Genomic DNA, 26,871 nt, shown 5'->3' with positions numbered 1-26,871 from the left:
CGCGCTGACCTCTGCCCCCCCGTCACTCAGGCCGCGCTGACCTCTGCCCCCCGTCACTCGGGCCGCGCTGACCTCTGCCCCCCCCGTCACTCGGGCCGCGCTGACCTCTGCCCCCCCGTCACTCGGGCCGCGCTGACCTCTGCCCCCCGTCACTCGGGCCGCGCTGACCTCTGCCCCCCCGTCACTCGGGCCGCGCTGACCTCTGCCCCCCGTCACTCGGGCCGCGCTGACCTCTGCCCCCCGTCACTCGGGCCGCGCTGACCTCTGCCCCCCGTCACTCGGGCCGCGCTGACCTCTGCCCCCCGTCACTCGGGCCGCGCTGACCTCTGCCCCCCCGTCACTCGGGCCGCGCTGACCTCTGCCCCCCCCGTCACTCGGGCCGCGCTGACCTCTGACCCCCCCCGTCACTCGGGCCGCGCTGACCTCTGCCCCCCCGTCACTCGGGCCGCGCTGACCTCTGCCCCCCCGTCACTCGGGCCGCGCTGACCTCTGCCCCCCCCCGTCACTCGGGCCCGCGCTGACCTCTGCCCCCCGTCACTCGGGGCCGCGCTGACCTCTGCCCCCCCCCCGTCACTCGGGCTGCGCTGACCTCTGCCGCCCCGTCACTCGGGCTGCGCTGACCTCTGCCCCCCCCCGTCACTCGGGCTGCGCTGACCTCTGCCCCCCCGTCACTCGGGCCGCGCTGACCTCTGCCCCCCCGTCACTCGGGCCGCGCTGACCTCTGCCCCCGTCACTTAGGCCGCGCTGACCTCTGCCCCCCTGTCACTCGGGCCGCACTGACCTCTGCCCCCCCGTCACTCGGGCCCGTGCTGACCTCTGCCCCCCCCGTCACTCGGGCCACGCTGACCTCTGCCCCCTCGTCACTCGGGCCGCGCTGACCTCTGCCCCCCCGTCACTCGGGCCGCGCTGACCTCTGCCCCCCCGTCACTCGGGCTGCGCTGACCTCTGCCCCCCGTCACTCGGGCCGCGCTGACCTCTGCCCCCCAGTCACTCGGGCCGCGCTGACCTCTGCCCCCCCCCGTCACTTGGGCTGCGCTGACCTCTGCCCCCCCCCCCCGTCACTCGGGCTGCGCTGACCTCTGCCCCCCCGTCACTCGGGCCGCGCTGACCTCTGCCCCCCGTCACTTAGGCCGCGCTGACCTCTGCCCCCCTGTCACTCGGGGCCGCGCTGACCTCTGCCCCCGTCACTCGGGCCGCGCTGACCTCTGTCCCCCCCGTCACTCGGCCGCGCTGACCTCTGCCCCCCGTCACTCGGGCCGTACTGACCTCTGTCCCCCCCCCGTCACTTGAGCCGCGCTGACTTCTGCCCCCCGTCACTCGGGCCGCGCTGACCTCTGCCCCCCCGTCACTTGGGCCGCGCTGACCTCTGCCCCCCCCGTCACTCGGGCCGCGCTGACCTCTGTCCCCCCCCCGTCACTCGGGCCGTGCTGACCTCTGCGCCCCCCCCCCCCCGTCACTCGGAGAGGGGGTGTTCCCAGATTCCTAAATACTGCGATTGATATCAGTCATGGCATTTAGGAGGTGGGGGGGTCCAGCCTGAGATGGTGCAGGGAGCATCCCTGGCTGTTAGGGCTGGGCTGTCAGGTAAGCAGAGGCACTGGTGGCGATCACTTGGGCACAGCTAATAAGCCCCTGAGATCCCCAGGACATGTGGGTCTGTCCATGGTCGTGAATGCACCAACAGTCAGGATGTACCCAGCACGCCCAGTGTCAGGAAGGGGCTATACAACAATATGTGTGCACACTGCAGGTAAGAAGCCGCAAACAAAGAGCAACTGCCAAAGAGTTTACACACCCAATAATGACATCAGAATTCATTAAAAATGCAACCTCAAATTTAAAAACAAACCTCTGGATAAAATGTAGAGAAACGCAGAATGAAGGTTTGGAAATTTAATCTCACCAGAATTTCCTTGCAGAGAACATAGAAAAGATCAGACTGAAGAGTTGGAAATGTTTCCATTTAATAGATCTCAGATATTAAGAGGGAAACAACCATCAGGAATTCATAAAGTAAAGCTGGGACGCTGAATGTGAGCAGAGCCTGTGTGCTGATTGCAGGTTTTATATCCGCAACATGTGCAAGTAAAGTTCCAGCAATGCCCTGCTATATGATTGACAGGTGCAACAGGGGTGGGAATATGTGGGTCAGGTCTTGATATCTATTCCTGCCTCTGTCACAGTTAATCACTTTAAGATGGTGGTGACTGTTTTCCCATGCTTACTATAGCTTTTGCTAAACCAGTCCATATGCTGTTGTTGGTGATTTCTTGTGTGCTAAGCCTCGTCATCTGGTTGTTTCCTCCCTGCTCTTAATTTCTTCTTTGACGTATTGTTTTATTTATCCATGTGCACGAGTTGTGTAATATACATTTTGGTTTCCCTGTTTGTCTATATCTGTGGGTTTATCACTCCTGTCCCGTCCCTCCTCTGTGGTGGTATAAGATCAGGGCAAGGAAGGCGGCCCAGACATCTTCACTACTAGAAGTATCTCCGAGATTAGTGATAGGGAGCCCTCTACCCCTGAGGGCCAGTCTAGGAGCCCCACTTCCCCATTATGCCCTTACACCTTGTGACAAGAGCTTAAGTGACAGATTGTAAGGATGTGGCCCGGATCAGCGCCTCCAGCACCGCATGCCAACCAGCCATCCATTGACTTCAAATTCATCTGACCAAGCTGTTGCTGGATTTCACATCCCAAATTGCATATCACCAGAGGGATCTCTTCTACTAGAGGATGGGGAAGTAAAAGAAATAAAAAGGATAAAAAGGAAACAAAAAAGTATTTATTTTTTTTTATAAAAAAAATAATCGTGATATTTCCTTTAAACAACTATCATCAAACTGACCAGCAGCTTCTACAAATGTGAACAGGCACCAACTGAACATACAGAAGGACACAAGCATATCCAGTGGTGCTCAATAATACAGGGACACATTGCTGATCTAGCCTTACATCACTGAGTGCCGCTGGAGCTGCTTGTGTAGCTTTGTCCTTTACTCCGTGCTTGAACTTGCCCTAATAGAAGTGGATATAAAATACGATCAAACACTGATTTGTGAATGAGGTGCAGAGAGTTCAGCCTACGCAACATTATTAAACCCCTGAAGAGTGAGGAGATTTCTCTGAAAGAACTAAAAAGAAGAAGGATACACAATGAGCGTCCACACTCATCACGCCACTCAAGACCTTCTCCCCCCAAACCAGACCCCACCTGCCTGAGCGTCAGAACATGGCCATCCCTGGTAAAGTCTCCTGTGGTTTAGCGGTGATTACCGGCCGCTATCAGTGTCGCATCCTCTGAGGTCACCTCATTTATTCTAGTGATTGATCTTCTGTATGTGGCCGGGATGAGGAGGGCTCGGGGCGGCGCTGGCTTCAGAGCACATTCGGAGGTCTACAAGGTAACATGTTCCTTTGTGGGTCTTCTCCTTCCAACCCATCTGTCCGTGATCATCACAGAACCTGTCCTCTGACCATCCATGCTGGCCATCACAGAAGGTCCTCCTTGTTTGGCATCATGGACTATTGCGCGCCCCCTTCCCCTGTGGGTTGTGCACTAAAGCTCCATCTTGCACATCCTCAGACTGGAGACCTCCGGAGGCTCGAGATTCCCACTGGTCTGCGGCTTCAGCTGGTCCATTCCTTTGGGTTTCCACACAGCAATGTCTTTCTCAGATGGGTTATTATATCTAAAGTGTTCTGCAAAAGAAAAAGGAAAAAAAGTTAAATAAAATATATATTTATTTATTTAATGTTGCCAGTATTGGTTCCTGCTTTCATTGTACAATACCCAATGCTCATACATGGGGGGGATGGGGGAGAAAAAAACAAACAAAAACAAAACACAAATACAGGACTAGTTTTTGGGCCATGATGAATCTTAAGTCAAAAATCCAATCTAGAATTAAACCAGCAAAGTATTATACAAAACTGATAAGTATGTAATAGTGTGAGCACGCTGTATTCCTATATATTGTGGACAAGTGACGGCTTCATCCTATACATATTACATCTGCCAAACACTCATCTGCTCACAAAGGTTTAGACAGAACAGACGAGCAGACACGTGCCGATTGCTTCCCTCCAATTCAGTGTCACTCTTTCATGGGAACCACATTTCTGCGCTGGAGAGAGGCCCCGGGACCAGCCCGCTGGAGAGAGGCCCCGGGACCAGCCCGCTGGAGAGAGGCCCCGGGACCAGCCCGCTGGAGAGAGGCCCCGGGACCAGCCCGCTGGAGAGAGGCCCCGGGACCAGCCCGCTGGAGAGAGGCCCCGGGACCAGCCCGCTGGAGAGAGGCCCCGGGACCAGCCCGCTGGAGAGAGGCCCCGGGACCAGCCCGCTGGAGAGAGGCCCGGAACCAGCCCGCTGGAGAGAGGCCCCGGGACCAGCCCGCTGGAGAAGTTATGGTCCAAGTGTAATGTATTCATGTGTGTGCACTTCCCTGTGTAATTTGGTCGGCCACCACTAGGTGTCATTTGGTCCCTTGGGGTATGGGAATGTCGAGGGAGTGAGAGGATGGTGTGGGTTAGAAGGGAGAGGCTTGTCCCCAGCACAGGAGACACAATTATAATAGAATATAATATATATAGTATGTATGTATGTCAAAGAAATCCACACCGTCACATTTACAATTGCAAAATTTTGCACAGACACCCCATGTGACTCAGGGAACGTCAGACTGTTTTGACAAGAATTAAAAATAAAAAAAAATAAATCTTTATTTTTTTATATAGCGCTAACATATTCCGCAGCGCTTCACATACATCAGGAACGCTGTCCCCATTGGGGCTCACAATCTAAATTCCCTATCTGTATGTCTTTGGAGTGTGGGAGGAAACCGGAGTACCCGGAGGAAACCCACGCAAACACGGGGAGAACATACAGACTCATTGCAGATGTTGTCCTTGGTGGGATTCGAACCCAAAACCCCAGCGCTGCAAGACTGCAGTGCTAACCACTGAGCCACCACAAGACTGCACTGAGCCACCAGAAGACTGCAGTGCTAACCACTGAGCCACCACAAGACTGCACTGAGCCACCACAAGACTGCAGTGCTAACCACTGAGCCACCGTGCTGCCCAAGAATTTAACCCCGTGCTTTACAGTTACTCTCCAAAAAAACCTGCCTCCATTAAAATGAATGGAGCTGCGAGCTACAGACTATTAATAGGAGCTGTGATTGGTTGCTATAGGAACAAGGAACATTCACAGTATAAGAAGCTTGTGTGTGAGCTAATAAGATGTTGGAGGAGAGACAGGCAGGGAGAGTTACTATCCCAGGCAACGCCCGGGTATTACAGCAAAGAAAAAAATAAAAAAAAAATTATAAAATAAATATATATATTATATATTACACACACACACACACACACATTATGTGTACATATATACTGCAGTGTTACTGGCACAGCAGGAGCACAAGCTGTAAAAGCCCGCTTGCTGTATTGAGCCAGACCATTGGACTAACCATCGTGTCAAGTGGTTGGGTCAGGAACGGAAGGATAAAGCACCAATCCTTCCCCTCCTTTGTGGCTGCAGGAAAAGATATCCAGTTTTTGATCAGGTGTCAAACCTGGAAACTGGAAGCTGTATTGTAAACAATTCTATAGCAGTTATGGTTTACATTGGTGGTGGACCCTGCTGGTCAGTGTGAATGGGATCCAGAGCAGCCGGCTGAAACTCAAGGTGTGCCACTTCCAGCAGGTACCGCCTCCATACCCACTGCCCAAACCAAAAATTTGGAGGAACTGATCACAAACTTTTTACAGCAAAATTCGAATAATCAAACTGCATAGGATGACTAGACAACAGGGAGTTTCCAACTACGATCTGACCAACAGAGCTGACGTTTTTGGAACGGTCTGCACGATCGATTTATATCTCTGGACACAGATGAAAGAAAACCTGAGGAATTATGGACACATAAGGACTGATGACTGAAGAAGCCAGAAAGACAAATTAATGCTCAACATGAGCACATAACCTAATCTGGCATGGAGTTCACCTCAGGTCACAGCCGGGGTTCACCGCTGTCACAGCTGCAGCTCTCAGTGTGTGCCAGACGCCGCAGTGATCGGGAACGTTCTCTAATGTGACCACAGATTACAACCTCAGAATCATTGCGGCAAGTCATGGTGTGGATTATGTTGGACCTGCAGGGGTGTTTGAAGTGGGGGTTAATAAATTAGATGAGGGGTGTTTGTTTTGTGCCCATTTCTTTTACTTACATGAGTAGTAGTGGGTGGGTGGGGGGGGAAGAGTCACACCCCTCCCAATTACTAATCCTGGGCTTTGTGGCAGCGGATAGTGTGACAACATGGACTCTCATGGGTTAAAGTTAATTAAAATTCAGCCAGACAGGATGATAGATTGTTTATAGATGGGGGAGAAGTCCCTCATTGTTTTTACAAGACTCTTGTTGACTCATGTAATTGTGTTGGCCACTGAAAGCCAGACGTATTGTTCTCCAGACTTTTTCAGTAACCATTGTATTGTAGTTGTGTATTGCTAATGTGATTACCTTAGTAGCCATTGTAGAGTCTGTGACTTCCAGACTACATGTATACCCTCAGTCTTTCTGTAGACATCATTTGAATGAACATTGTCCATGCAGCTTGAGATTCATCCAATGGGAGAGGCGATCTTGTCCAACCAATCGATGAGGACGCAGTGTATCCAAGTGGAAGGCTGTGGCTATAAAAGGGACTTCTTTAAGCCACCCGGTTGTTGATGGATGCTGATGGATCCAGTCTAAGCTCTCAGGAGCTGACTAGAGGATCAGGATATCTTATGGCTTCAATCTAGGGACTCCGGTTCCGGTTGGAGACCATATCCACAGCCTAGGGATTTCGACTCCGGCTGCCAGGATTGTAACATCATACCAGGACTACCTAAGGAGAACACTCAGGTTGGGACAGTTCAGTCACCTGTTACAGACTTTGCAGACCTCACACAGCTTCCTAAATCTGGCGTTATTCCTTTCTCGGTGGGTGCCCACCAAAAGCGGGGTGCTGCTGGATTGGAGTAAATAGCCCTGGAACCTGTGAGGCATGGACATTCTAATCCCTGGTGAGCCAGCGGAAGGGTGAGACTCTGTTGCCTGTTACATTTGTGTTTTTCTGGTTATATGTTATGGGGCGTTAATTGTTTGGGGATCCAATAAAGTCTAATTATTGTGGTTCCCTCACCCTGTGTTGTCTGAGTAGTGTTCCGCCCACGGTTAAGGAGGCCGGCGTTCAGTTGGGATGAGCCCTGAGCCACGCTGTCTTTCTAAAGGCGGCGGGTTTTAGTGGACGAGAGCACCCACTGAGCCCCGTGTCTCCACAGATAGGTTTTGACGAATTACAGCAGTTATTAACCCCTTATATGACGCCTCGATTGCCACTGTTCCAGGGCAGTCAGGACAAGCTGGGTAAATGCCGGAATTGGCACATCTCATAGTGGCTGGTATATTTAGGCAGGGGAGAGCCCAATAAGCATGGATTTCTCAGCCTGAGAACACCAGCCCCCCAGCTGTCTGCTTTATCTTGGCTGGGTGTCAAAATTGAGAGGAGGAGGAAGGGTAGCCCTCAAACCTTTTTTTTTTTTTTTTTAAAAACAAACACACACACCACCCCACCCCACACCCCAAAAAAGCTGCATGAGAGTCCCTCGTATTTTGATACACAGCCAAGAAGATAAAAAGCACACAGCTTGGGTCCTGCAGCCTCCAGCTGTCTGTGCAGGGTATCAGTACGGGGAACCACACACTTTTTTCCACTACCTCCAGGACCCAGTCAGCTAGTGTGAGGGCAACCAATCAAAGATGCCGGGACAGAAGGTGGGGCGCAGTCTGACTGCAACCAATCACAGACGCAGTCACAGAGGGTACGTGGGAGGGGGGGGGGGAAGCAGTGAATATACATTATGTTTAATGAGCAAAACCAGAAGCAGTGTGACCGTGGCGGAAACTCAGCAAGTATAGTGGTCCGGCTTTAATCCCCATTTTGCTTTCTTTTGCGGCCCCCCAACCATTTTATAGCACAACGTTTGGGTTCCCACAGACTTCTGAACGGTTCTCCAAATTACTTGACATTTGTGATAAACCACACGACCAAACCACAAGACATTTTCCTCAATGAACTTAGCTGTAACCTACAATTGTTTTTGTGGTTTCTTTATTCTCCAGGTGGACGGGACACTAACCCTTTTTGTTTTGTTACGCTTCCCCTATAGTGACACATGGTGACTCCATGATGTGCACAATGATCGCTCCATCTCACATTCATCTGCTTTGTAAATCTGGCAATGACGGCGAGTTATAAAAGTTTTTGGTTGATTTTCTGACATTTCTCGTTTTCAGGAGGACGTTTTTCTGGACGCTCCTTTTCAAGACACGAACGTAGAAGATCGTGCATCTCCAACTGATCACATTGTCTCGGTCGCGAAGGGGCTATGGAACGCACAATTTTTACATTAATGATCAAACCCAATTTATAAAGTCTGACCAGGGTCACGTTATTTTGCAACAACTGTTGAATTCTTCCACATATTTCACGGATAAAAAAAAAAAAAAAAATTTTTTTATCAATTTCAACCTTCTTCCATATTTTGTCACTACATCATCTGTAACCCACAATACTATTTTTCACTGAGGAAATCATTCAGGCCTTTTTTAAAAGCTGTTATAGTATCTGCCATTACTACTGTGGCACCCTGGACAAGCCAGGACGTCACAGGTACTACAACAACACACCCCCACACCCCGGTCAGGCACACCGAAGTCAAACAGAAATCCTTGTTACCTCCCTCCAGGGGCTGATGTCCACACCAGGGGGTGGGCCAGGCGGTTGTCCCCGCCCACCGAGGAGTTCACAGTCCTGGAGGCGGGAAAAGGAATAGAGAGAGTTTGAAGTTTGACAAGTGAGGAGTGAAGTGGTAGGAGAGGAGACTGAAGGCGTCCGGGTGTGTGGCCCGGACGGAACAGCAAGGTTGGCAGACGGTGGTGACCGTCTGCAGGAGAGGCTGATTGGAGTGAACCATAAGGACCGGGGACGGGCGGTGGCCCGACGGTACCGGATCGGGGAGCAGAGAAGCCAGCACCATCCGGCAGGGCTTACGGACCCCGACCAGGCTTGGAGTCGCCGTAAAACTGGTCAAATCCGTTTGCTGGGAAACCCCGGATGTTCCCTTCGCTGTCAAGACCCGATTGAAGGCAACAGCTCACACCGTAAAGGGAAACACAGTCACCGCCAAGGCTACAGTTCCCAGGGCCAGAGCCTGCGGGCAAAAGGGGCTCCTTCAGCATCCATCCAAGCTGGGGAGCGGGTTACCGGTGGGAAGCCATTGGAACCGTAAACACAACACCGGTGCAGGGAAAGGCAGTCACCATCAACCTACCGGGAAAGCTACCGCAGTCGTCTGTGGGACCCGTCCATCCAGCCGTTTGTTTTACCGGAGACTTTGCATTCGTCATTGGCTGAGTGAGTACCACCGTGCCGTGCGGCACTGCGCTGCCCCCACGACCCTGCACCTCACCAGGCCCCGTAACCCGCCTGCCATCCATCCCTACCCCTCACCGGGCCCCGGGACAACCAACCCCCTACCCATGGAGGGGAGAACCAACATCCAAGCTGCTCCCTGTCATCGCTCCCGGGATCCCCATCCAGAGCAGCGGTGGTGTCACAACCTCACCACAACCGTGGGTGGAGTCACTGACAATATCCCTAAACCAAACCACCCCCCTTTCACTCAAGGGCGAGGAGCGCCGCTCGAGTCCCCGGGATCCGGCCCGCGACACTACCTCTTGTGGTCGCATTCCACAGTCTGACTGCTCTAACTGTAAAGAACCCTTTCCTATTTAGCTGCTGGAATCTCTTTTCTTCCCCTGCAGTGAGTGCCCCCTGGTCCTTAGTATTGTCTTTGGAAGAAATAAGTCATGTGCCAGTCCTTTATATTGACTAATTACACGTATAATAATCCCCAATTATATGAAAATAATTTTATTTTTATTCAAGTAAAAAATTTTTACACCACACCATTTTGTGCATACTGACATTACACTGATCAATTGTCTTAAGCCAACTAAATGGCAACCCCTGATCTTGAATATCAAGAACAGGGTTTACAATGAAATAGAAGACAAATTGATACAATTTAAACATATATAACCAATTGCTGGTTCACAGAAGGACACAGGATGTATAAGCCAAACTTAACTCGGTAGCTCCCAATGTGACTATGCTGGCACGTTAGTGCTGATTCTGTGGTCACAGTCCGATATATTCATCCAGGAGTATCCACATAAGGCGTTGGAAAATAGGTCCTTTAATCAAAGTAGTGAACCGCCAGCCATTTCATATTAATTTAAGACGTCTCCACCTCGACGCGTTTCCCCACACAGGCATGTGGTTCATCAGGAGGCTGAGAAGGTAAGTATAGTCTTATCAGCTTTTCATCGGACATACATAGACCAATAGACATAAGGATACAACAAGTGCACAAAGTTCCATCAAACCGGTAACAAAAATAAATGGATAACTCACTTGTCAGATAGTATAATATGGGGTATGCAGGTCCATGGCGCCAGACAAACAGATCAGCAGCACTGCAGTCAATACTGTCTTGATGACATGCTCCCGTCCTCCAGGTGTCATGGAGCTGCATACTCCCCGCTGCCTTAAATAGCCCTAAGTAGAACCAAACAGCTGTGGGGAAACCCCCCTCCTCCCCCATTCAGCGTCACTGCAGTCTCAGCTGCGCATGCGCCGCCGGCGCCACCAGTGCGCATGCCCCAGCTACGTAATGTGAAGGGAAAACCCTTCACAGTGCCGAGCAACGCCTTCCTCATCGTGAGCTCACGCGGTCACGTGATCAAGAGTGGGCGTGTTTGAAGCAATATGAGACGCAACCGCACTGAGATACAAAAGGAACTTAGAAAGTCCACAGCCTGTAAGATGACATAAGGGCATTTACAATGAGACGCAGCCGCACTGAGATACACAAGCAACTTAGACGGTCCACAGCTTTTAAGATGACATAAGGGCATTCAGAGAGGCAGCATATATACATAGCAATTTTAAAGATAGGGGTCCCACGCACATATAAATGCAAATGCAGCCATAACTATAATAATAAAAACATTCACATTATACATATACAATCAGTAGTCACCAATTCATGCTACCTAAATACGTATCATCCACATGCAGTTAGCAGGTCCGATGCTGGCAAAATCAATATAATCCAAGACCAGACACCATGATGGTTTAAGTTTTAGGATTCCCCCATCAATTCATTGACTCAGAAAATCTCATATCAGTTAAAGTTTCTCCAACAAATGAATATGATACATCAAATATTTCCCTTTAATATGGGCAATCTCCCAAAAGGGGGATTAATTCTCCCTAAGCACGACACCTGTCTTCTAAAATAAATGGGCCTATCAATAATTGGGGAGGAAACAGTTAAAGGAGAGCTGCTCATTGAGCCCCCCCGGAGCTAGTGATCCCATTCTAAATATCCAAGCAGATTCCCTCTGTAGCAGAACCCTGTCAAAATCACCACCCCTCGGACTACGTCTGACAAGCTCTAATGCTGAAAAACACATGAGTTTAGTGTCCCCCTGGTGCACACCATTCATGTGTCGAGCAATAGGAGTGTCACGTTTGTTTCAAATATCCGACAGGTGCTCACCCACACGTCTCCGCAGCTCACGTAGGGTTTTACCCACGTAGTCAAGGGGACACGTGCAAGTAGCCCTATATACAACCACCATTGTCTTACAGTTAAAGAAATCCCGCAAAAAGAACTTTTTCCCATTTGCTGAACTTCTCACCATCTTACAATGTTCCATCGAGTCGCAAAAACTATAGTTACCGCATCGATACATACCTACCACTTGTCTATCTAACCACGTGCCTTCTGGGCGTGGCCCCTGATACATACTGTGCACAAGTTTATCCCCTATAGACCGACCCCTCCTGTATGTAATACAGGGGGCCTTCGAGATAAACTTGGCCAGATCAGGATCCGCCCTTAAAACATTCCAGTGTTTTTTGATTATACCAAAGACACGTTCAGCTTGAAGATCAAAAGTGCCAATAATACGTAAGATATTTACATCCTCTTTCCTATTTCTTGGCGTCATCAGAGAGTGTCTATTGGTATTCCTAGCAAAGGCATAAGATTGCTGCAGGACACGCCTAGGATAACCTCTATCCAGGAACCTCCCGAACATATCCGACGCCTGCATCCTAAAGTCTGATTCCCTAGAGCAGTTCCTGCGAATCCGCAGAAACTGCCCTTTAGGAATCCCTCTCCTAAGGGGAAGGGGATGATGACTCTCCCACTTTAACAAGGAGTTAGTAGCCGTCGGTTTTCTGTAAGTTGCAGTCTGTATTTTGCCATTCTTGTCCTTTGATATAGGCTTGGATATTTAGAATGGGATCACTAGCTCCGGGGGGGCTCAATGAGCAGCTCTCCTTTAACTGTTTCCTCCCCACTTAATTATTGATAGGCCCATTTATTTTAGAAGACAGGTGTCGTGCTTAGGGAGAATTAATCCCCCTTTTGGGAGATTGCCCATATTAAAGGGAAATATTTGATGTATCATATTCATTTGTTGGAGAAACTTTAACTGATATGAGATTTTCTGAGTCAATGAATTGATGGGGGAATCCTAAAACTTAAACCATCATGGTGTCTGGTCTTGGATTATATTGATTTTGCCAGCATCGGACCTGCTAACTGCATGTGGATGATACGTATTTAGGTAGCATGAATTGGTGACTACTGATTGTATATGTATAATGTGAATGTTTTTATTATTATAGTTATGGCTGCATTTGCATTTATATGTGCGTGGGACCCCTATCTTTAAAATTGCTATGTATATATGCTGCCTCTCTGAATGCCCTTATGTCATCTTAAAAGCTGTGGACCGTCTAAGTTGCTTGTGTATCTCAGTGCGGCTGCGTCTCATTGTAAATGCCCTTATGTCATCTTACAGGCTGTGGACTTTCTAAGTTCCTTGTGTATCTCAGTGCGGTTGCGTCTCATATTGCTTCAAACACGCCCACTCTTGATCACGTGACCGCGTGAGCTCACGATGAGGAAGGCGTTGCTTAGTACTGTGAAGGGTTTTCCCTTCACATTACGTAGCTGGGGCATGCGCACTGGTGGCGCCGGCGGCGCATGCGCAGCTGAGACTGCAGTGACGCTGAATGGGGGAGGAGGGGGGTTTCCCCACAGCTGTTTGGTTCTAGTTAGGGCTATTTAAGGCAGCGGGGAGTATGCAGCTCCATGACGCCTGGAGGACGGGAGCATGTCATCAAGACAGTATTGACTGTAGTGCTGCTGATCTGTTTGTCTGGCGCCATGGACCTGCATTCCCCATATTATACTATCTGACAAGTGAGTTATCCATTTATTTTTGTTACCGGTTTGATGGCATTTTGTGCACTTGTTGTATCCTTATGTTTGTTGGTCTATGTATGTCCGATGAAAAGCTGATAAGACTATACTTACCTTCTCAGCCTCCTGATGAACCACATGTTTGTGTGGGGAAACGCGTCGAGGTGGAGACGTCTTAAATTAATATGAAATGGCTGGCGGTTCACTACTTTGATTAAAGGACCTATTTTCCAACGCCTTATGTGGATACTCCTGGATGAATATATCGGACTGTGACCACAGAATCAGCACTAACGTGCCAGCATAGTCACATTGGGAGCTACCGAGTTAAGTTTGGCTTATACATTCTGTGTCCTTCTGTGAACCAGCAATTGGTTATATATGTTTAAATTGTATCAATTTGTCTTCTATTTCATTGTAAACCCTGTTCTTGATATTCAAGATCAGGGGTTGCCATTTAGTTGGCTTAAGACAATTGATCAGTGTAATGTCAGTATGCACAAAATGGTGTGGTGTAAAAATTTTTTTACTTGAACAAAAATAAAATTATTTTCATATAATTGGGGATTATTATACGTGTAATTAGACTATTGTTATCCCCGGGGCCTTAGAGCTAAACAAGTTTGATACCTAATTCCCTGGCATGGCGGGTTTTCTAACAGGACCTGTTAATACATCAGTTTGGGCGGAGGAGGCAAGTCAGGTGTTCTCTACTAACGAACTATCTATAAGAAATAGTGGAACAAATCTAAAAGATTCCTTCAAGGAATTGTTGATTAATTATAAAAATAATATCCGGTCCTGGTGGGAAATAAAGAGACTTGAAAATTATCTTAAGCATCAGATAGTGCCAAGGGGACTGAGAATAAATATTGTTCCATCTCCAAGAACATCCTCTGAACAGTTCCTCAGTCTCTGGAGGAAGGAATCCATAGCTTCCTCCCTGAGGTTGATGAATCTATTATTAGAGGAGGAGAAAAAACTTTTTTCAGAGTCTACAGTGGTCCTGAATACGGGTATAGATAATATTTTGCGTCTTAAAGGTGATCCAGATTTTGCTAGACGTCAAAGTCTGTTACAGACTTCTATTGAGCGCTTTCAAAGTAATCTGAAAGAAAGAAAGCACTCACAGTTTGTACGAGACCTTGCAGAATTGAAGGAGGATAAGGCATATTTACCCCAACCTGTAGGTAGACAACAATCTGCGGTGTCTTCCTCAGATATTGACACCTCCGACTCGGAAAGACCCGTAACGACCGGTAGTATTCCTACTGAGGTTTCCGGGCGTGGACCACATACATGGATCCCCCCAAAAAAACAGCGAAAGAGGAGAGGGGAACATTTTGGATACCATGGACCTCCACACTTTTCATCTTCGGGTCCCTCTGGGTCTTTTTTGGAGCAGAGACAAACAGGGGGATTGTATCCACATACCAGAGCACTTCAGGCCAGGGGCGGATATTAAATTTATCTGATTATTCACTTACTAACTTTGATTATGCGGTTCTGTCTAAGGGACTTAATTTTATACCCTCGAATTATTTTGACTGTTTTGGTTGCATCAGAGACTTAGAATTGTTTGGAAGAAGGTGAAGATGGAAGTTGTTCTTTGAGCACAATAGCCAGGAACAACGTAAGGCCCTTGGTATTGCAGAAGAGGATTACGAGTGTTTCCAGACCCTTACGGACTTATTGAAGGATGGTACCAAAAAGAGAGGGGAGGGACCCTTTACCACTTTAAAAAGACCGAGTAAAAGATCCCCCCCAGTGCAGAATTGTACGAGTGTGGATATTTTTTTGAAACTAGTAAAGGAAGATCTTGTAAAGATTCCACAGGGGTATCGAGGCCGTAATGATCATAATCATAATCTAACTAGAGAGGAATTGGAGGCTCTCGATTCTTTATCAAAAAATGATAATTTGGTGATCAAGAAATCCGATAAGGGGGGGAACCTCGTTATCATGAATCATTCTAGGTACTTGAATATGTGCCAGACTCTTCTTGGTGATTGGAACACCTATGAACGAATACCCTCTGATCCAACCAAAATATTTATTGATATTCTACTATCCATTCTGGAGTGTGCTAAGCAAAACAATCTAATATCATCCAATGAATTTGAATTTTTGACTCCCCATTTCCCTGTAATACCTGTTTTTTATGCCTTGCCGAAGGTTCATAAGGGCCTGGACCCTCTAAAAGGCAGGCCAATTGTGGCAGGAATCAATTCATTGTCTCAGAATGTCGGTATATATATTGATAGGGTACTTAGGCCCTTCGTAACATCTTTACCCTCTTATGTACGGGATACCCCACACCTTCTTCAGATTTTGGAGGACGTCAGTGTGGGCCCGGATACAATCCTGGCCTCCATTGATGTCGAGGCTCTATACAGTTCCATTCCCCACGATCTAGGGATTCAGGCAGTCAATTTTTTCTTAAAAACGAGATCCATTGAGTGTATGAGGCATAATGCTCTTATTATAGAGCTGTTGTCCTTTACCCTCCATCATAATTATTTTTTGTTTAACACCAAGTACTTCCACCAGCTCAGGGGTACAGCAATGGGGAGCCCTTGTGCCCCCAGTTATGCAAATTTATTCCTGGGCTGGTGGGAGGAAACGGTGGTTTTTGGGGGGGAGGATGGGGAATTTCATCAATGTATCGGACTTTGGGTCCGATACATTGATGACATCCTCATCCTCTGGACTGGGTCTGCTTATGATTTTGATCTCTTTGTGGGGTCTCTCAATAACAATGCCTTGGGATTGAGATTCACCTATGCCTGTGATCAGAACTGTATTACCTTCCTTGACCTGACTATATCAAAGGACAAGAATGGCAAAATACAGACTGCAACTTACAGAAAACCGACGGCTACTAACTCCTTGTTAAAGTGGGAGAGTCATCATCCCCTTCCCCTTAGGAGAGGGATTCCTAAAGGGCAGTTTCTGCGGATTCGCAGGAACTGCTCTAGGGAATCAGACTTTAGGATGCAGGCGTCGGATATGTTCGGGAGGTTCCTGGATAGAGGTTATCCTAGGCGTGTCCTGCAGCAATCTTATGCCTTTGCTAGGAATACCAATAGACACTCTCTGATGACGCCAAGAAATAGGAAAGAGGATGTAAATATCTTATGTATTATTGGCACTTTTGATCTTCAATCTGAACGTGTCTTTGGTATAATCAAAAAACACTGGAATGTTTTAAGGGCGGATCCTGATCTGGCCAAGTTTATCTCGAAGGCCCCCTGTATTACATACAGGAGGGGTCGGTCTATAGGGGATAAACTTGTGTACAGTATGTATCAGGGGCCACGCCCAGAAGGCACGTGGTTAGATAGACAAGTAGTAGGTATGCATCGATGCGGTAACTGTAGTTTTTGCGACTCGATGGAACATTGTAAGATGGTGAGAAGTTCAGCAAATGGGAAAAAGTTCTTTTTGCGGGATTTCTTTAACTGTAAGACAATGGGGGTTGTATATAGGGCTACTTGCACGTGTCCCCTTGACTACGTGGGTAAAACCCTACGTGAGCTGCGGAGACGTGTGGGTGAGCACCTGTCGGATATTCGAAACAAACGTGACACTCCTATTGCTCGACACATGAATGGTGTACACCAAGGTGACACTAAACTCATATGTTTTTCAGCACTAGAGCTTGTCAGACGTAGTCCGAGGGGTGGTGATTTTGACAGGGTTCTGGTACAGAGGGTGTGGAGACACGGGGCTCAGTGGGCGCTCTCGTCCACTAAAACCCGCCGCCCTTAGAAAGACAGCGTGGCTCAGGGCTCATCCCAACTGAACGCCGGCCTCCCTAACCGTGGGCGTAACACTACTCAGACAACACAGGGTGAGGGAACCACAATAATTAGACTTTATTGGATCCCCAAACAATTAACGGCACATAACACATAACCAGCAAAACACACAAAATGTAACAGGCAACAGAGTCTCACCCTTCCGCTGGCTCACCAGGGATTTAGAATGTCCATGCCTCACAGGTTCCAAGCTGTCTGAGGTCTGCAAAGTCTGTAACAGGTGACTGAACTGTCCCAACCTGCGTGTCCTCCTTAGGTAGTCCTGGTTTGATGTTACAATCCTGGCAGCCGGAGTCGAAATCCCTAGGCTGTGGATATGGTCTCCAACCGGATCCGGAGTCCCTAGATTGAAGCCATAAGATGTCCTGATCCTCCAGTCAGCTCCAAAGAGCTTAGACTGAATCCATCAACCATCAACAACCACTGGTGGCTTAAAGAAGTCCTTTTTATAGCCACAACCTTCCCCTTGGATACACTGCGTCCTCATCGATTGGTTGGACAAGATTGCTTCTCCCATTGGAGGAATTTCAAGCTGCATGGATAATGTTCATTTAAATGATGTGCTTAGAAAGGCTGAGGGTGTACATGTAAACTGGGAGCCACTGACTAGACAATGGCTACTAAGGTAATTACATTATCAATACACAACTACAATACAATGGTTACTGGAAATGTCTGGAGAACAATAGTCTGGCTTTCAGTGGCCAACACAATTACATTGAGTCAACAAGAGTCTTGTAAAAACAATGAGGGACTTCTCCCCCATCTATAGACAATCTATCATGCTGTCTGGCTGGATTTTAAGAAACGTTAACCCATGAGAGTCCATGTCGTCACATTCCTCCCCCTTCTTAATATTAGCCAGACATGATAGGCTTCCGATCATCCTTCTCCTCTTGTCGGGAAAGCCCATCCGCATTTCCATGGTTCTTGCCCTGTTTATGGGAGATGGAAAAATTGTAAGATTGTAATGCCAGACTCCACCTGAGCAAGCGTCCGTTGTCCCCGGCAGTGCGATTTAGCCAACTCAATGGATTGTGGTCAGTGAGGACTGTGAACTCATTGCCATAGAGGTAGGGCTGCAATTTTTTTAGGGCCCAGACTATGGCCAGGCATTCTTTTTCTATGGTGGCATAGGCCCTCTCTCGGTCCAACAGTTTCCGGGAGAGGTAAGCTATCGGATGTTCCTCACCGTTGTCCCCCACTTGGCTAAGTACAGCTCCTAGTCCTGTGTCCGATGCGTCTGTTTGGACAATGAATCTGCGACGGAAGTCAGGAGCAGTCAAGACTGGGCTTTGGGCTAGCCGGTCTTTCAATTGGAGGAACGCAGTTTCACATTCTGGGGTCCAGATAAGGTTACGGGCATATCTTTTGGTTGTGAGGTCAGTGAGCGGTTTTGCTATGGTACTGTAATTGGGGATAAACTTTCGATAGTAGTTTGCGGTTCCTAGAAATGCACGGACCTGTTTTTGATTGACCGGGCGTGGCCACTGGATAATGGCTTCTACTTTTGCAGGTTCGGGACGAATGCACCCACTTCCCACCCGATGTCCCAGGTATAGCACTTCGGCCATCCCCATTTGGCATTTGTCAGGTCGGATGGTGAGCTGGGCTTTGGCTACCCTCTGCAGCACCTGGGACACATGCTGAAGATGCTCTTCCCAAGTGTCGCTGAAGATAGCGATGTCATCCAAATAGGCCTGGGCATACCCCTGACATCCCTCTAGTAAATGGTCTACCATCCTCTGGAAGGTGGCTGGGGCGTTTTTCATCCCAAAAGGCATGCTGGTAAACTCAAAGAGGCCAAAAGGGGTTATGAAGGCCGATTTCTCTTGAGCGTTTTTTGTGAGTGGGATCTGCCAGTATCCCTTGCTCAAATCGAGGGTAGATATAAACCGAGACCCCCCTAACCTATCTAGTAGTTCATCCACCCGGGGCATGGGGTAAGCATCTGTAATCGTGACCTCATTGAGCCGTCTATAGTCCACACAGAAACGAGTACTCTTGTCCTTTTTTGGCACCAATACCACACTGGCAGCCCATGGGCTATGGGAGGGGACTATGACTCCCATATTTAACATGTCATCCACCTCGGCCTTCATCATTGCCAACACAGGAGGGGTCACCCGGTAGGCGGGTTGTCTTAGTGGGGTGGCTGCCCCTGTATTGACATGATGCTGGACCAGGGGGGTTCTACCAGGCTGACTTGTGAACAGGGTTTCATATGTTCCGAGTATGTCTGATATCTGTCGCTTCTGTGATGGACAAAGCTGCTCCCCTAGTGATACATCTTTTACCCCCATTTCCCTTTTGGAGTCCACTAATAGGTCTGGGATCTGGTCCAACTCTGGATCATCTAACTCTGGACAGCAAACTGCTAAATTGGTGACTTCTCGTTCCTCATAAGCTTTTAGTCTATTGATGTGGTAGGTACGCTCACGAACACCTGCTCGATCCAGGGCCACGGTGTAGTCAGTATTGCCACATTTCTTGGTAATGGTGAATGGACCCGCCCACATGGCTTGCAGCTTGTTTTTCCGCACCGGTACTAGTGTTATGGACAAGATTATGAATTATTATGAGTATATAAGTATATAAGAATTATATGGAGATATCCATAAAGAACAAGATTTAAGATGCTGTTTCAGACTGTGTACCCCACCTAGTTCTGCATTTGGACATAAGACTCAGACAGTTTGGGCTATTCTTGTGACAAGTGAATAATGCTGACATTGCTTAATATAAATGAGGAACCAAGCACATTACAGTAAATTGTATATCACAGAATAAGCTGTTCTACTTTATCCAATAGGAGACGTGTTACGTATTCTTGGCACCTAGCCAATAAGGTTATATATATCCGTACAACTTCCGGAAATAAAGCAGTCTTACTTTCTATTCATATCTGAGCACGTCTCTGGTGTGTGTGAAAGATTGTGGTTATGCATGCTACCACGAGTGACTCATAATTTGGACTGCAGACAGTTTAAGAGGGATGCATGATTAGATTGCATCAACCTAAATTACGGCCTTATCATTTGGCGCCCAACGAACCTTAGGACGGAGCTCTGGATGGCGGACGGCCGTGCTGACACCTTCAGTCGAAAGGCAACTACGCGAGAGGTGGAGAATTGCGCAACTCCAGCTGCAGGTGAGACCATTTGTAGAATCTCACCTTGCAACCTCATGCGTGTACTTGCATTTCGAAGGGGGGGAGTTGGGCTGTCCCAGTCTAGACACCTAATGACCGCCATCTCGCATGAGATAAGCCGTCCTAAGAGATCTCACACCAAGGTGGTCAGGTTCACCTTAAGCTGTCTGTAATTTATGTAATGTAATTGTAAATCACATGAAATGTATTGTGGTCTGAGGTTTTTTTGTCTGCTCTAGGAGAAAAGCAGAAGTTCTATGTTTTATTTTTCTCTGAGTTAACTGCAGGGGAAAATGAGGAAGTTGTTATATACGCTGGATATAGGGATATATATGGTTATATCTGCAGGTGAGATCAGCCACCTGGATGGTGTATATAGTGTCCTTATTGTCATTGTGTTGACCTGTGTCTACCTGTTGAGATGTCTGTCTATTTGCAGCAGGTGGAGTACTTGCTGGTTACGAGAACCGTGAAGTTCTATGTGCTTTGTTCGTACTTGCTGGTTTACGGGAAAAAGAGGAAGTGTCACTTAATGTAGTGAGAGCTGTCTTTGAGTGAAGAGGGAAAAAAAAAACAAAACTCTGAAGCTGTACTTGGAAAAGTATGATGTTCATGTATACTGTGTATGTATATAGTGTATACACTGGTGTGTGACGTGTCCGGTGGACAGTCAGTAATTGATAAATCTAAAGGGCAGGTACAGCGTCATGATGAGACTCTGACTGTATCCTGGTGCGTCTTCCAGAGAGAGGAGACGATAGGGGGATTGGTTTTGGCCAATACAGTGTCATGGTAAGAGTCCTGACTGTATTTGGTGGAATTTGATGTTCTCTCCGCGATCCTAGGTAGGAGGAACATCGGCAGAATCCCGTGACTTTGGTTTTAAACAGTATTATTGATGTTCTGGACGGACCGTTCAAAGAAGGTGTATATAGTGTGAACAGAGGTTACTGGTACATGAAGTAAGAGATAGTGAGGGTGAATTTAGTATCTATCACCCACGTGACACCTCTTCCTGGTAGGACAACCTGTCAAGTTATGGTTTGTGGACTGAGGTAGAAATTCTATGTATTCTGTGGATGTGTATAGTCTCTGGTCCAGAAGAGGAAGTGGATTACGGCATAGCAGACATCCAGATTGACGTGTTAGTTTAGGTCGTGTACCCTTTTGAATATGGGGTCTAATCAGTCCACACCTGTCAAGTTAACGGCAGAAGAATTAGTAAGCGAACGAGAAGGAAGGAAGTATGTTAAAAATATGAAGTCGCTCTTGAAGGTGGCAGGAATCACTGCAAAGAAAGGGAGATTATAGGAGCAGGAATGGAAAGATGTTTTGTTAAATAAGCGAGGGATCTTGAAAGATAAAGATCTCCTTATGGATGCTGAGGCATGGTATAGAACGTCAGAAGATGTCAGAAAATTGGCATGGAAAGAGGAATAGGATGGAGATAGTAGATATTTCTATATTGCATCAGATCAGAAAATGGCACCTCAGGAAGTGGCCAAGCCCATTAGAAAGCAATGCCCACCACCCTATATGTCATCCTCAGAGGGTTGGACTTGTGTAGTTTGTCCCCCTGCCCACCAAACGCCCTCCCTAGCCTGCCCAGACGTCATTTCAGGTTGGGCCGCACCCAGTTCCCTTTTCCAGCCATCTTCAGTCCTAAGGCCACTGGCCTATTTGTTGCTGGAGCAGCAGAAGACACAGGGGGGGGGGTCAGGAAGATGACAATGATTTAGCAATGATCCACCCCACCACCAACACTGTCCCTAGTAGAGGTAAACCACAGGTGCTGTCCTTATTTGAGGACGTCAGGCCACACATGGCATCGCACCATTATTCCGATAGTCCCAGACAAGAACGCCCTAAATATGTGACATGGAAGCCTCAAGAGGCTGCAGTCCTTGTGAAGGAACACTGAAATATATACACCTATGAGTGACGTGTGATCAATGATTGATGTTTGATACCTTGGACCTGATGTACAGGTGCAGTGTTAAGGAAAAAGTGGGTGAAAGAGCCCTGACTGTTACCTGATACGGTTTTCCTGCTAAGCAGTGAGTTGAACGTTGTATGCGTATTCACTGGTCTTGTTTTAGTGGATGTCAATGTATTCTTACCTAGAATTGAATACCTTGGGTAAGACCCCTAAACTTTGGTCTTAATCGGAATTATTGAGTATTCGATAGACCGTTCTCATGGAGGTGTGTGTATATCGTGAATTCTCTCCCTGACATAATATCTCATATATAGTTTTCCCCGTAAGATGTTTTCACCCAGATTAAAGCTGGGGATTCTTTCTGGCCAGTTATGGAGCCAGGTTTGCAGTGCGGGTGTATGTACCTTATCACCCAAGTGACACTGGAAGATGTTTATGTATAATGTACGCAGTTTTTGGTGTGAAACACCGTAGGAGAGTTGAAAAGAAAAAAAACAAAAAAAAAACAGGGAAGTGTTAGTTTCCATTTCAGTCCTGTGAATGAAATTCGGTGAAGTTTAGTTGTAAATGACACACGTATGTTGAAATGGAGAATTCTAGATGAGAATTGATGAGTAATTCTGAATCTAGCAACTGCACTATGTGTATTTTACCTGTCTGTGAAAATAGGAAACAAGAAACATAAGCTGATAGATAGGGTGGACTTACCCCACCCCATTATTTTCTGTTCTGAATGTAGATTTCTTTCTGTCACTCAGCCCTGGGTGGGGTATGGTATGGGGATAGTTATCAGGGTCTGACAGGAGATAGGGATACGCTGGAGGCTCGGCCCTGACCACCATCAGGTCTACCGTCGAGATGAGGGCGAGTACAGGGTCCCTAGTTACAGGGTCAGCCCAGGGGTCCCTATATAATCCATATTCCCGGTGACAGATTGAATACCTCCTGAATGTAAATGTCACAATACATGTCATTCCCTCCCAGGACTCTTCAGACGCCATTTTTGGCCAACACCTACTTCCTCTTTTAGCGGCTGTTTCTTATCGGTAATTATCTTTAGTGGACGTTTTAACTCAGACACTACATAGTTCATTTTTAGACGCCATTTTAGTCCAGCCGACACCCAGTTCCCTATTTTTGTTTATGCAGCCACAGCCACTGCTCTGTTTATTGCTGACATAGCAGGGACTGCAGAGGGGGGAGACAGGGACCTGGAGCACACACACTCCATTTTTGGTCATATATGCAGTTTTTCCCACTAATGAACCTTAGCAGAGGTTATTGCTGATAGTCCTGTGGAAACCTTTTCCCTTCACTTTTGCATGTTTGTTTTTGCTGTATGTTATACAGTTTAGTAGACCATATAGACTGCTCACTATTAGTCCTGGTGGACAGTGAATATTTTTCTGCCTATGGCAGTTGATGCTTAGCCTGGTTTGAGATATTCTCACTTGTATGTTATCCTGCCTGATATCTTGCACAATCTCAGTTCCCTGATAGAGAGGGTGGAGGTTCATATGGTCCCAAGGGGACATTGATCATCAGGAGTTAACATATATTAGAGTTTTCGTTGGCAGCACCCAGTAATCCTTTGTGTCTTAGTTTGCAGGGTCTGACAGGAGAGAGGGATACGCTGGAGGCCCGACCCTGACCACCATCAGGTCTACCGTCGGGATGAGGGAGAGTGCAGGGCCCCCAGTTACAGGGTCAGCACAGGAGAGGTAGAGTAGATACGCTCCACTGCTTTTTCCTAGTTATGTAGATGTAGTCAGGGGGTGCTGCTTGGTAGTTTCCAAACCCTCTTGTGCTCTTTTCTCTTTCCCCGGGATTTTAGGGGATTTTAGTTTTTAGAATTTCAGTGTTCTCCTGACCCCAAAGTTACACCCATTGCTCTTTCTTACAAACCTGGGTATAGTCCTTTGTATCAGGTCTCCGAGAGCCCATATGCAAACAACTACAGCTGGTAACACCTGAGTTACAGTCACAGTCACCTGAGTTACAGTCACAGTCACCTGAAGAGTATCATCACGTCATCTCCAGCCCAGAAGTCATTCTACCTGTTTGCCATGGAGGAAGACAGCAGCCCTTTGAACACTACTCAGCAAGATTGAACACCTACCTAAAGCACCAGTTGAAGATCAGTGCCCGTATGACATCACTGCTCCCTGACAAAGTCACCATCTACCGGTGTGGGGTCCTTAATCCTGCTGAACTTCTCCCTCTTCCAAGGGGGGAGTGTCCCACCTCTGACACCTTGGTGGAAGAGGTAGTCGACTCTGGCATAGCTGAAGAAACTCTGGATTCGATACAGTGACGGATACACATTTGGACCCTGACTTAACCCCTTTGCGGATGGATCAAGATGTGCATGAAGAAGACTGTTCCCCATGGGTATGGTGCTGGTAGCAGAAGACGCTGTGCTGATAGAGCAGTCGCTACCCGCATGCCTGTCTGTAAAGAAGCAGATGTATGTGCTCTCACTGAAGCCTGCAAGATGGCAGCCAGCATCTACTCTGTATGGAAGACAAGAGACTGTACGCCGCCATGAGGCCATAGAAGAACGGATGGAAGCTTTGCTATTGCCAGACAGAGTCGCGGTGAGCAGGGTTGAGGCCTACATTGGAGGAGTCAAGGGAAGCAGTATGAAGTGCCCTCACTGACAGAACATCCAAAGAAGCCCCAAGGCCACTCACCAAAGAAACAGTCAGTCAATCTGTGCTTTTCGAATAACCCCGATGTGAAGAAGAAAGGAAAGATGGAAAGTCTTGAGAAAACGTTGTCCTGACCCTACAAGAGCAAGTCCCAGAAGAAGAAGAGGACTGAGATAGGGTGCAGCTGCGGGCTCCCGGAGACCATAGAAAGTGGCTAGTGACCTGCTTTCACTGCCAGCCAAAGAGATATGGCAGGCCTTAGACACAGAACTGACTCTACACACCCCATACCAGCCACAGAATAGAGGGAAGGTTGGGAGGATGGGGCAGTGTAGAAAGCAAGGGCATGAGAGTCTTCCCCTTGAATTGTTCAGTGTCAGACACACCCCAGCAGGGACCACTAGGTTGAGACCCTATGAAATCCTGTTTAGAAGTACCCCCAGATACTTCAACTAAGCTTGTTGTTTGTTTGTTTAAACATTTGCCTAATACACATTTTTGAGTTTTCTCCTCCAGATCCAACCAGATCTAGGTTTTTCTCTCTTTTCTTTTTCTCTCTCTTCTTTTCCTCTCTTTTTTCTCAATCTTTCTCTCTCTTCCTCTCTTCGCAATCTTTCTCTCTCTTTCTCTCTCTCACTCTTTTTTTCTTTCGGACGAAGATCCATGCATTCCACTACAAAGAGATGTCGGACCTGCCTGAGACCAGGAGATGGCTGTTTTCCCTCTTCTACCCGATACTTTGTGCCAGGACGATGATATCTAAGCATGTGGACCGGAAGACGACTGTGCATCCCACCTTTGATGATGTCCCACCATTACCGCCTGAGGACTGAGGAGCATGAGACTTTGAGTGAAACCAACCCTGATAAATATTAGCCCATTAGAGGACTACTGCCACGTTCCCCCTTCCTGAATAACGTGTTCCAGCGGAACATAGCCATGAGGACAGTCTAGAGAATACGATCAGGATCTGGCTTCCTATGCATTGTCTGTTGGGTGGGGAGATTCATCCACAAGGGATGGGGTATCTCGTATGTGAGTGAGGTAACCATCGGCATTAGGACAGATCAATAGACTCGGGAAAAGTAAGGAAAGACTTTTTGGCTATCTCCAAAGGGGGGACTGTTATGGACAAGATTATGAATTATTATGAGTATATAAGTATATAAGAATTATATGGAGATATCCATAAAGAACAAGATTTAAGATGCTGTTTCAGACTGTGTACCCCACCTAGTTCTGCATTTGGACATAAGACTCAGACAGTTTGGGCTATTCTTGTGACAAGTGAATAATGCTGACATTGCTTAATATAAATGAGGAACCAAGCACATTACAGTAAATTGTATATCACAGAATAAGCTGTTCTACTTTATCCAATAGGAGACGTGTTACGTATTCTTGGCACCTAGCCAATAAGGTTATATATATCCGTACAACTTCCGGAAATAAAGCAGTCTTACTTTCTATTCATATCTGAGCACGTCTCTGGTGTGTGTGAAAGATTGTGGTTATGCATGCTACCACGAGTGACTCATAATTTGGACTGCAGACAGTTTAAGAGGGATGCATGATTAGATTGCATCAACCTAAATTACGGCCTTATCACTAGTACTAGGACCTTCTGTCCACAGGCAAATTCTCGGGGCCGGGCAGTGCGGTCATAACATCGTTTTTGCCTTTCCTGAGCCACTTCTAAATTCCCATGGGCTAACGCCATGAGGTGCCTCATCCTTTCCCTAAACTTTTGAACATAGTCCAGTATGGGAACCTCTTCTGTGGGGAAGGTGCCCTCCCAACTCTCTCGTACCAGCTCTAGGGGCCCTCGTACTTTTCGGCCGTACAGCAATTCAAAGGGAGAGAACCCAGTGGAGTCCTGCGGCACCTCCCGGTAAGCAAAAAGGAGCTGCTG

General features: G+C 47.6%; 1 protein-coding gene across 1 annotated transcript in view; it reads right to left on the bottom strand.

Annotated features, from left to right (window-relative positions):
* Positions 1–26,871, bottom strand: part of LOC142264795 (uncharacterized) — a 156,103-nt gene that overhangs the window by 54,617 nt on the left and 74,615 nt on the right. Inside the window, exons 9-11 of the mRNA XM_075332270.1 lie at positions 5,578–5,591; positions 3,597–3,703; positions 2,957–3,019 (exon numbers count right to left, since the gene is read on the bottom strand). Coding sequence (XP_075188385.1) covers positions 2,957–3,019; positions 3,597–3,703; positions 5,578–5,591 — 184 coding nt within the window. The remainder of the gene's footprint in view (positions 1–2,956; positions 3,020–3,596; positions 3,704–5,577; positions 5,592–26,871) is intronic.

This window comes from Anomaloglossus baeobatrachus, chromosome 1, assembly GCF_048569485.1.
Source record: "Anomaloglossus baeobatrachus isolate aAnoBae1 chromosome 1, aAnoBae1.hap1, whole genome shotgun sequence".
NCBI classification, from domain to species: Eukaryota; Metazoa; Chordata; class Amphibia; order Anura; family Aromobatidae; genus Anomaloglossus; species Anomaloglossus baeobatrachus.
This window is presented reverse-complemented; position numbering and strand designations above follow the sequence as displayed.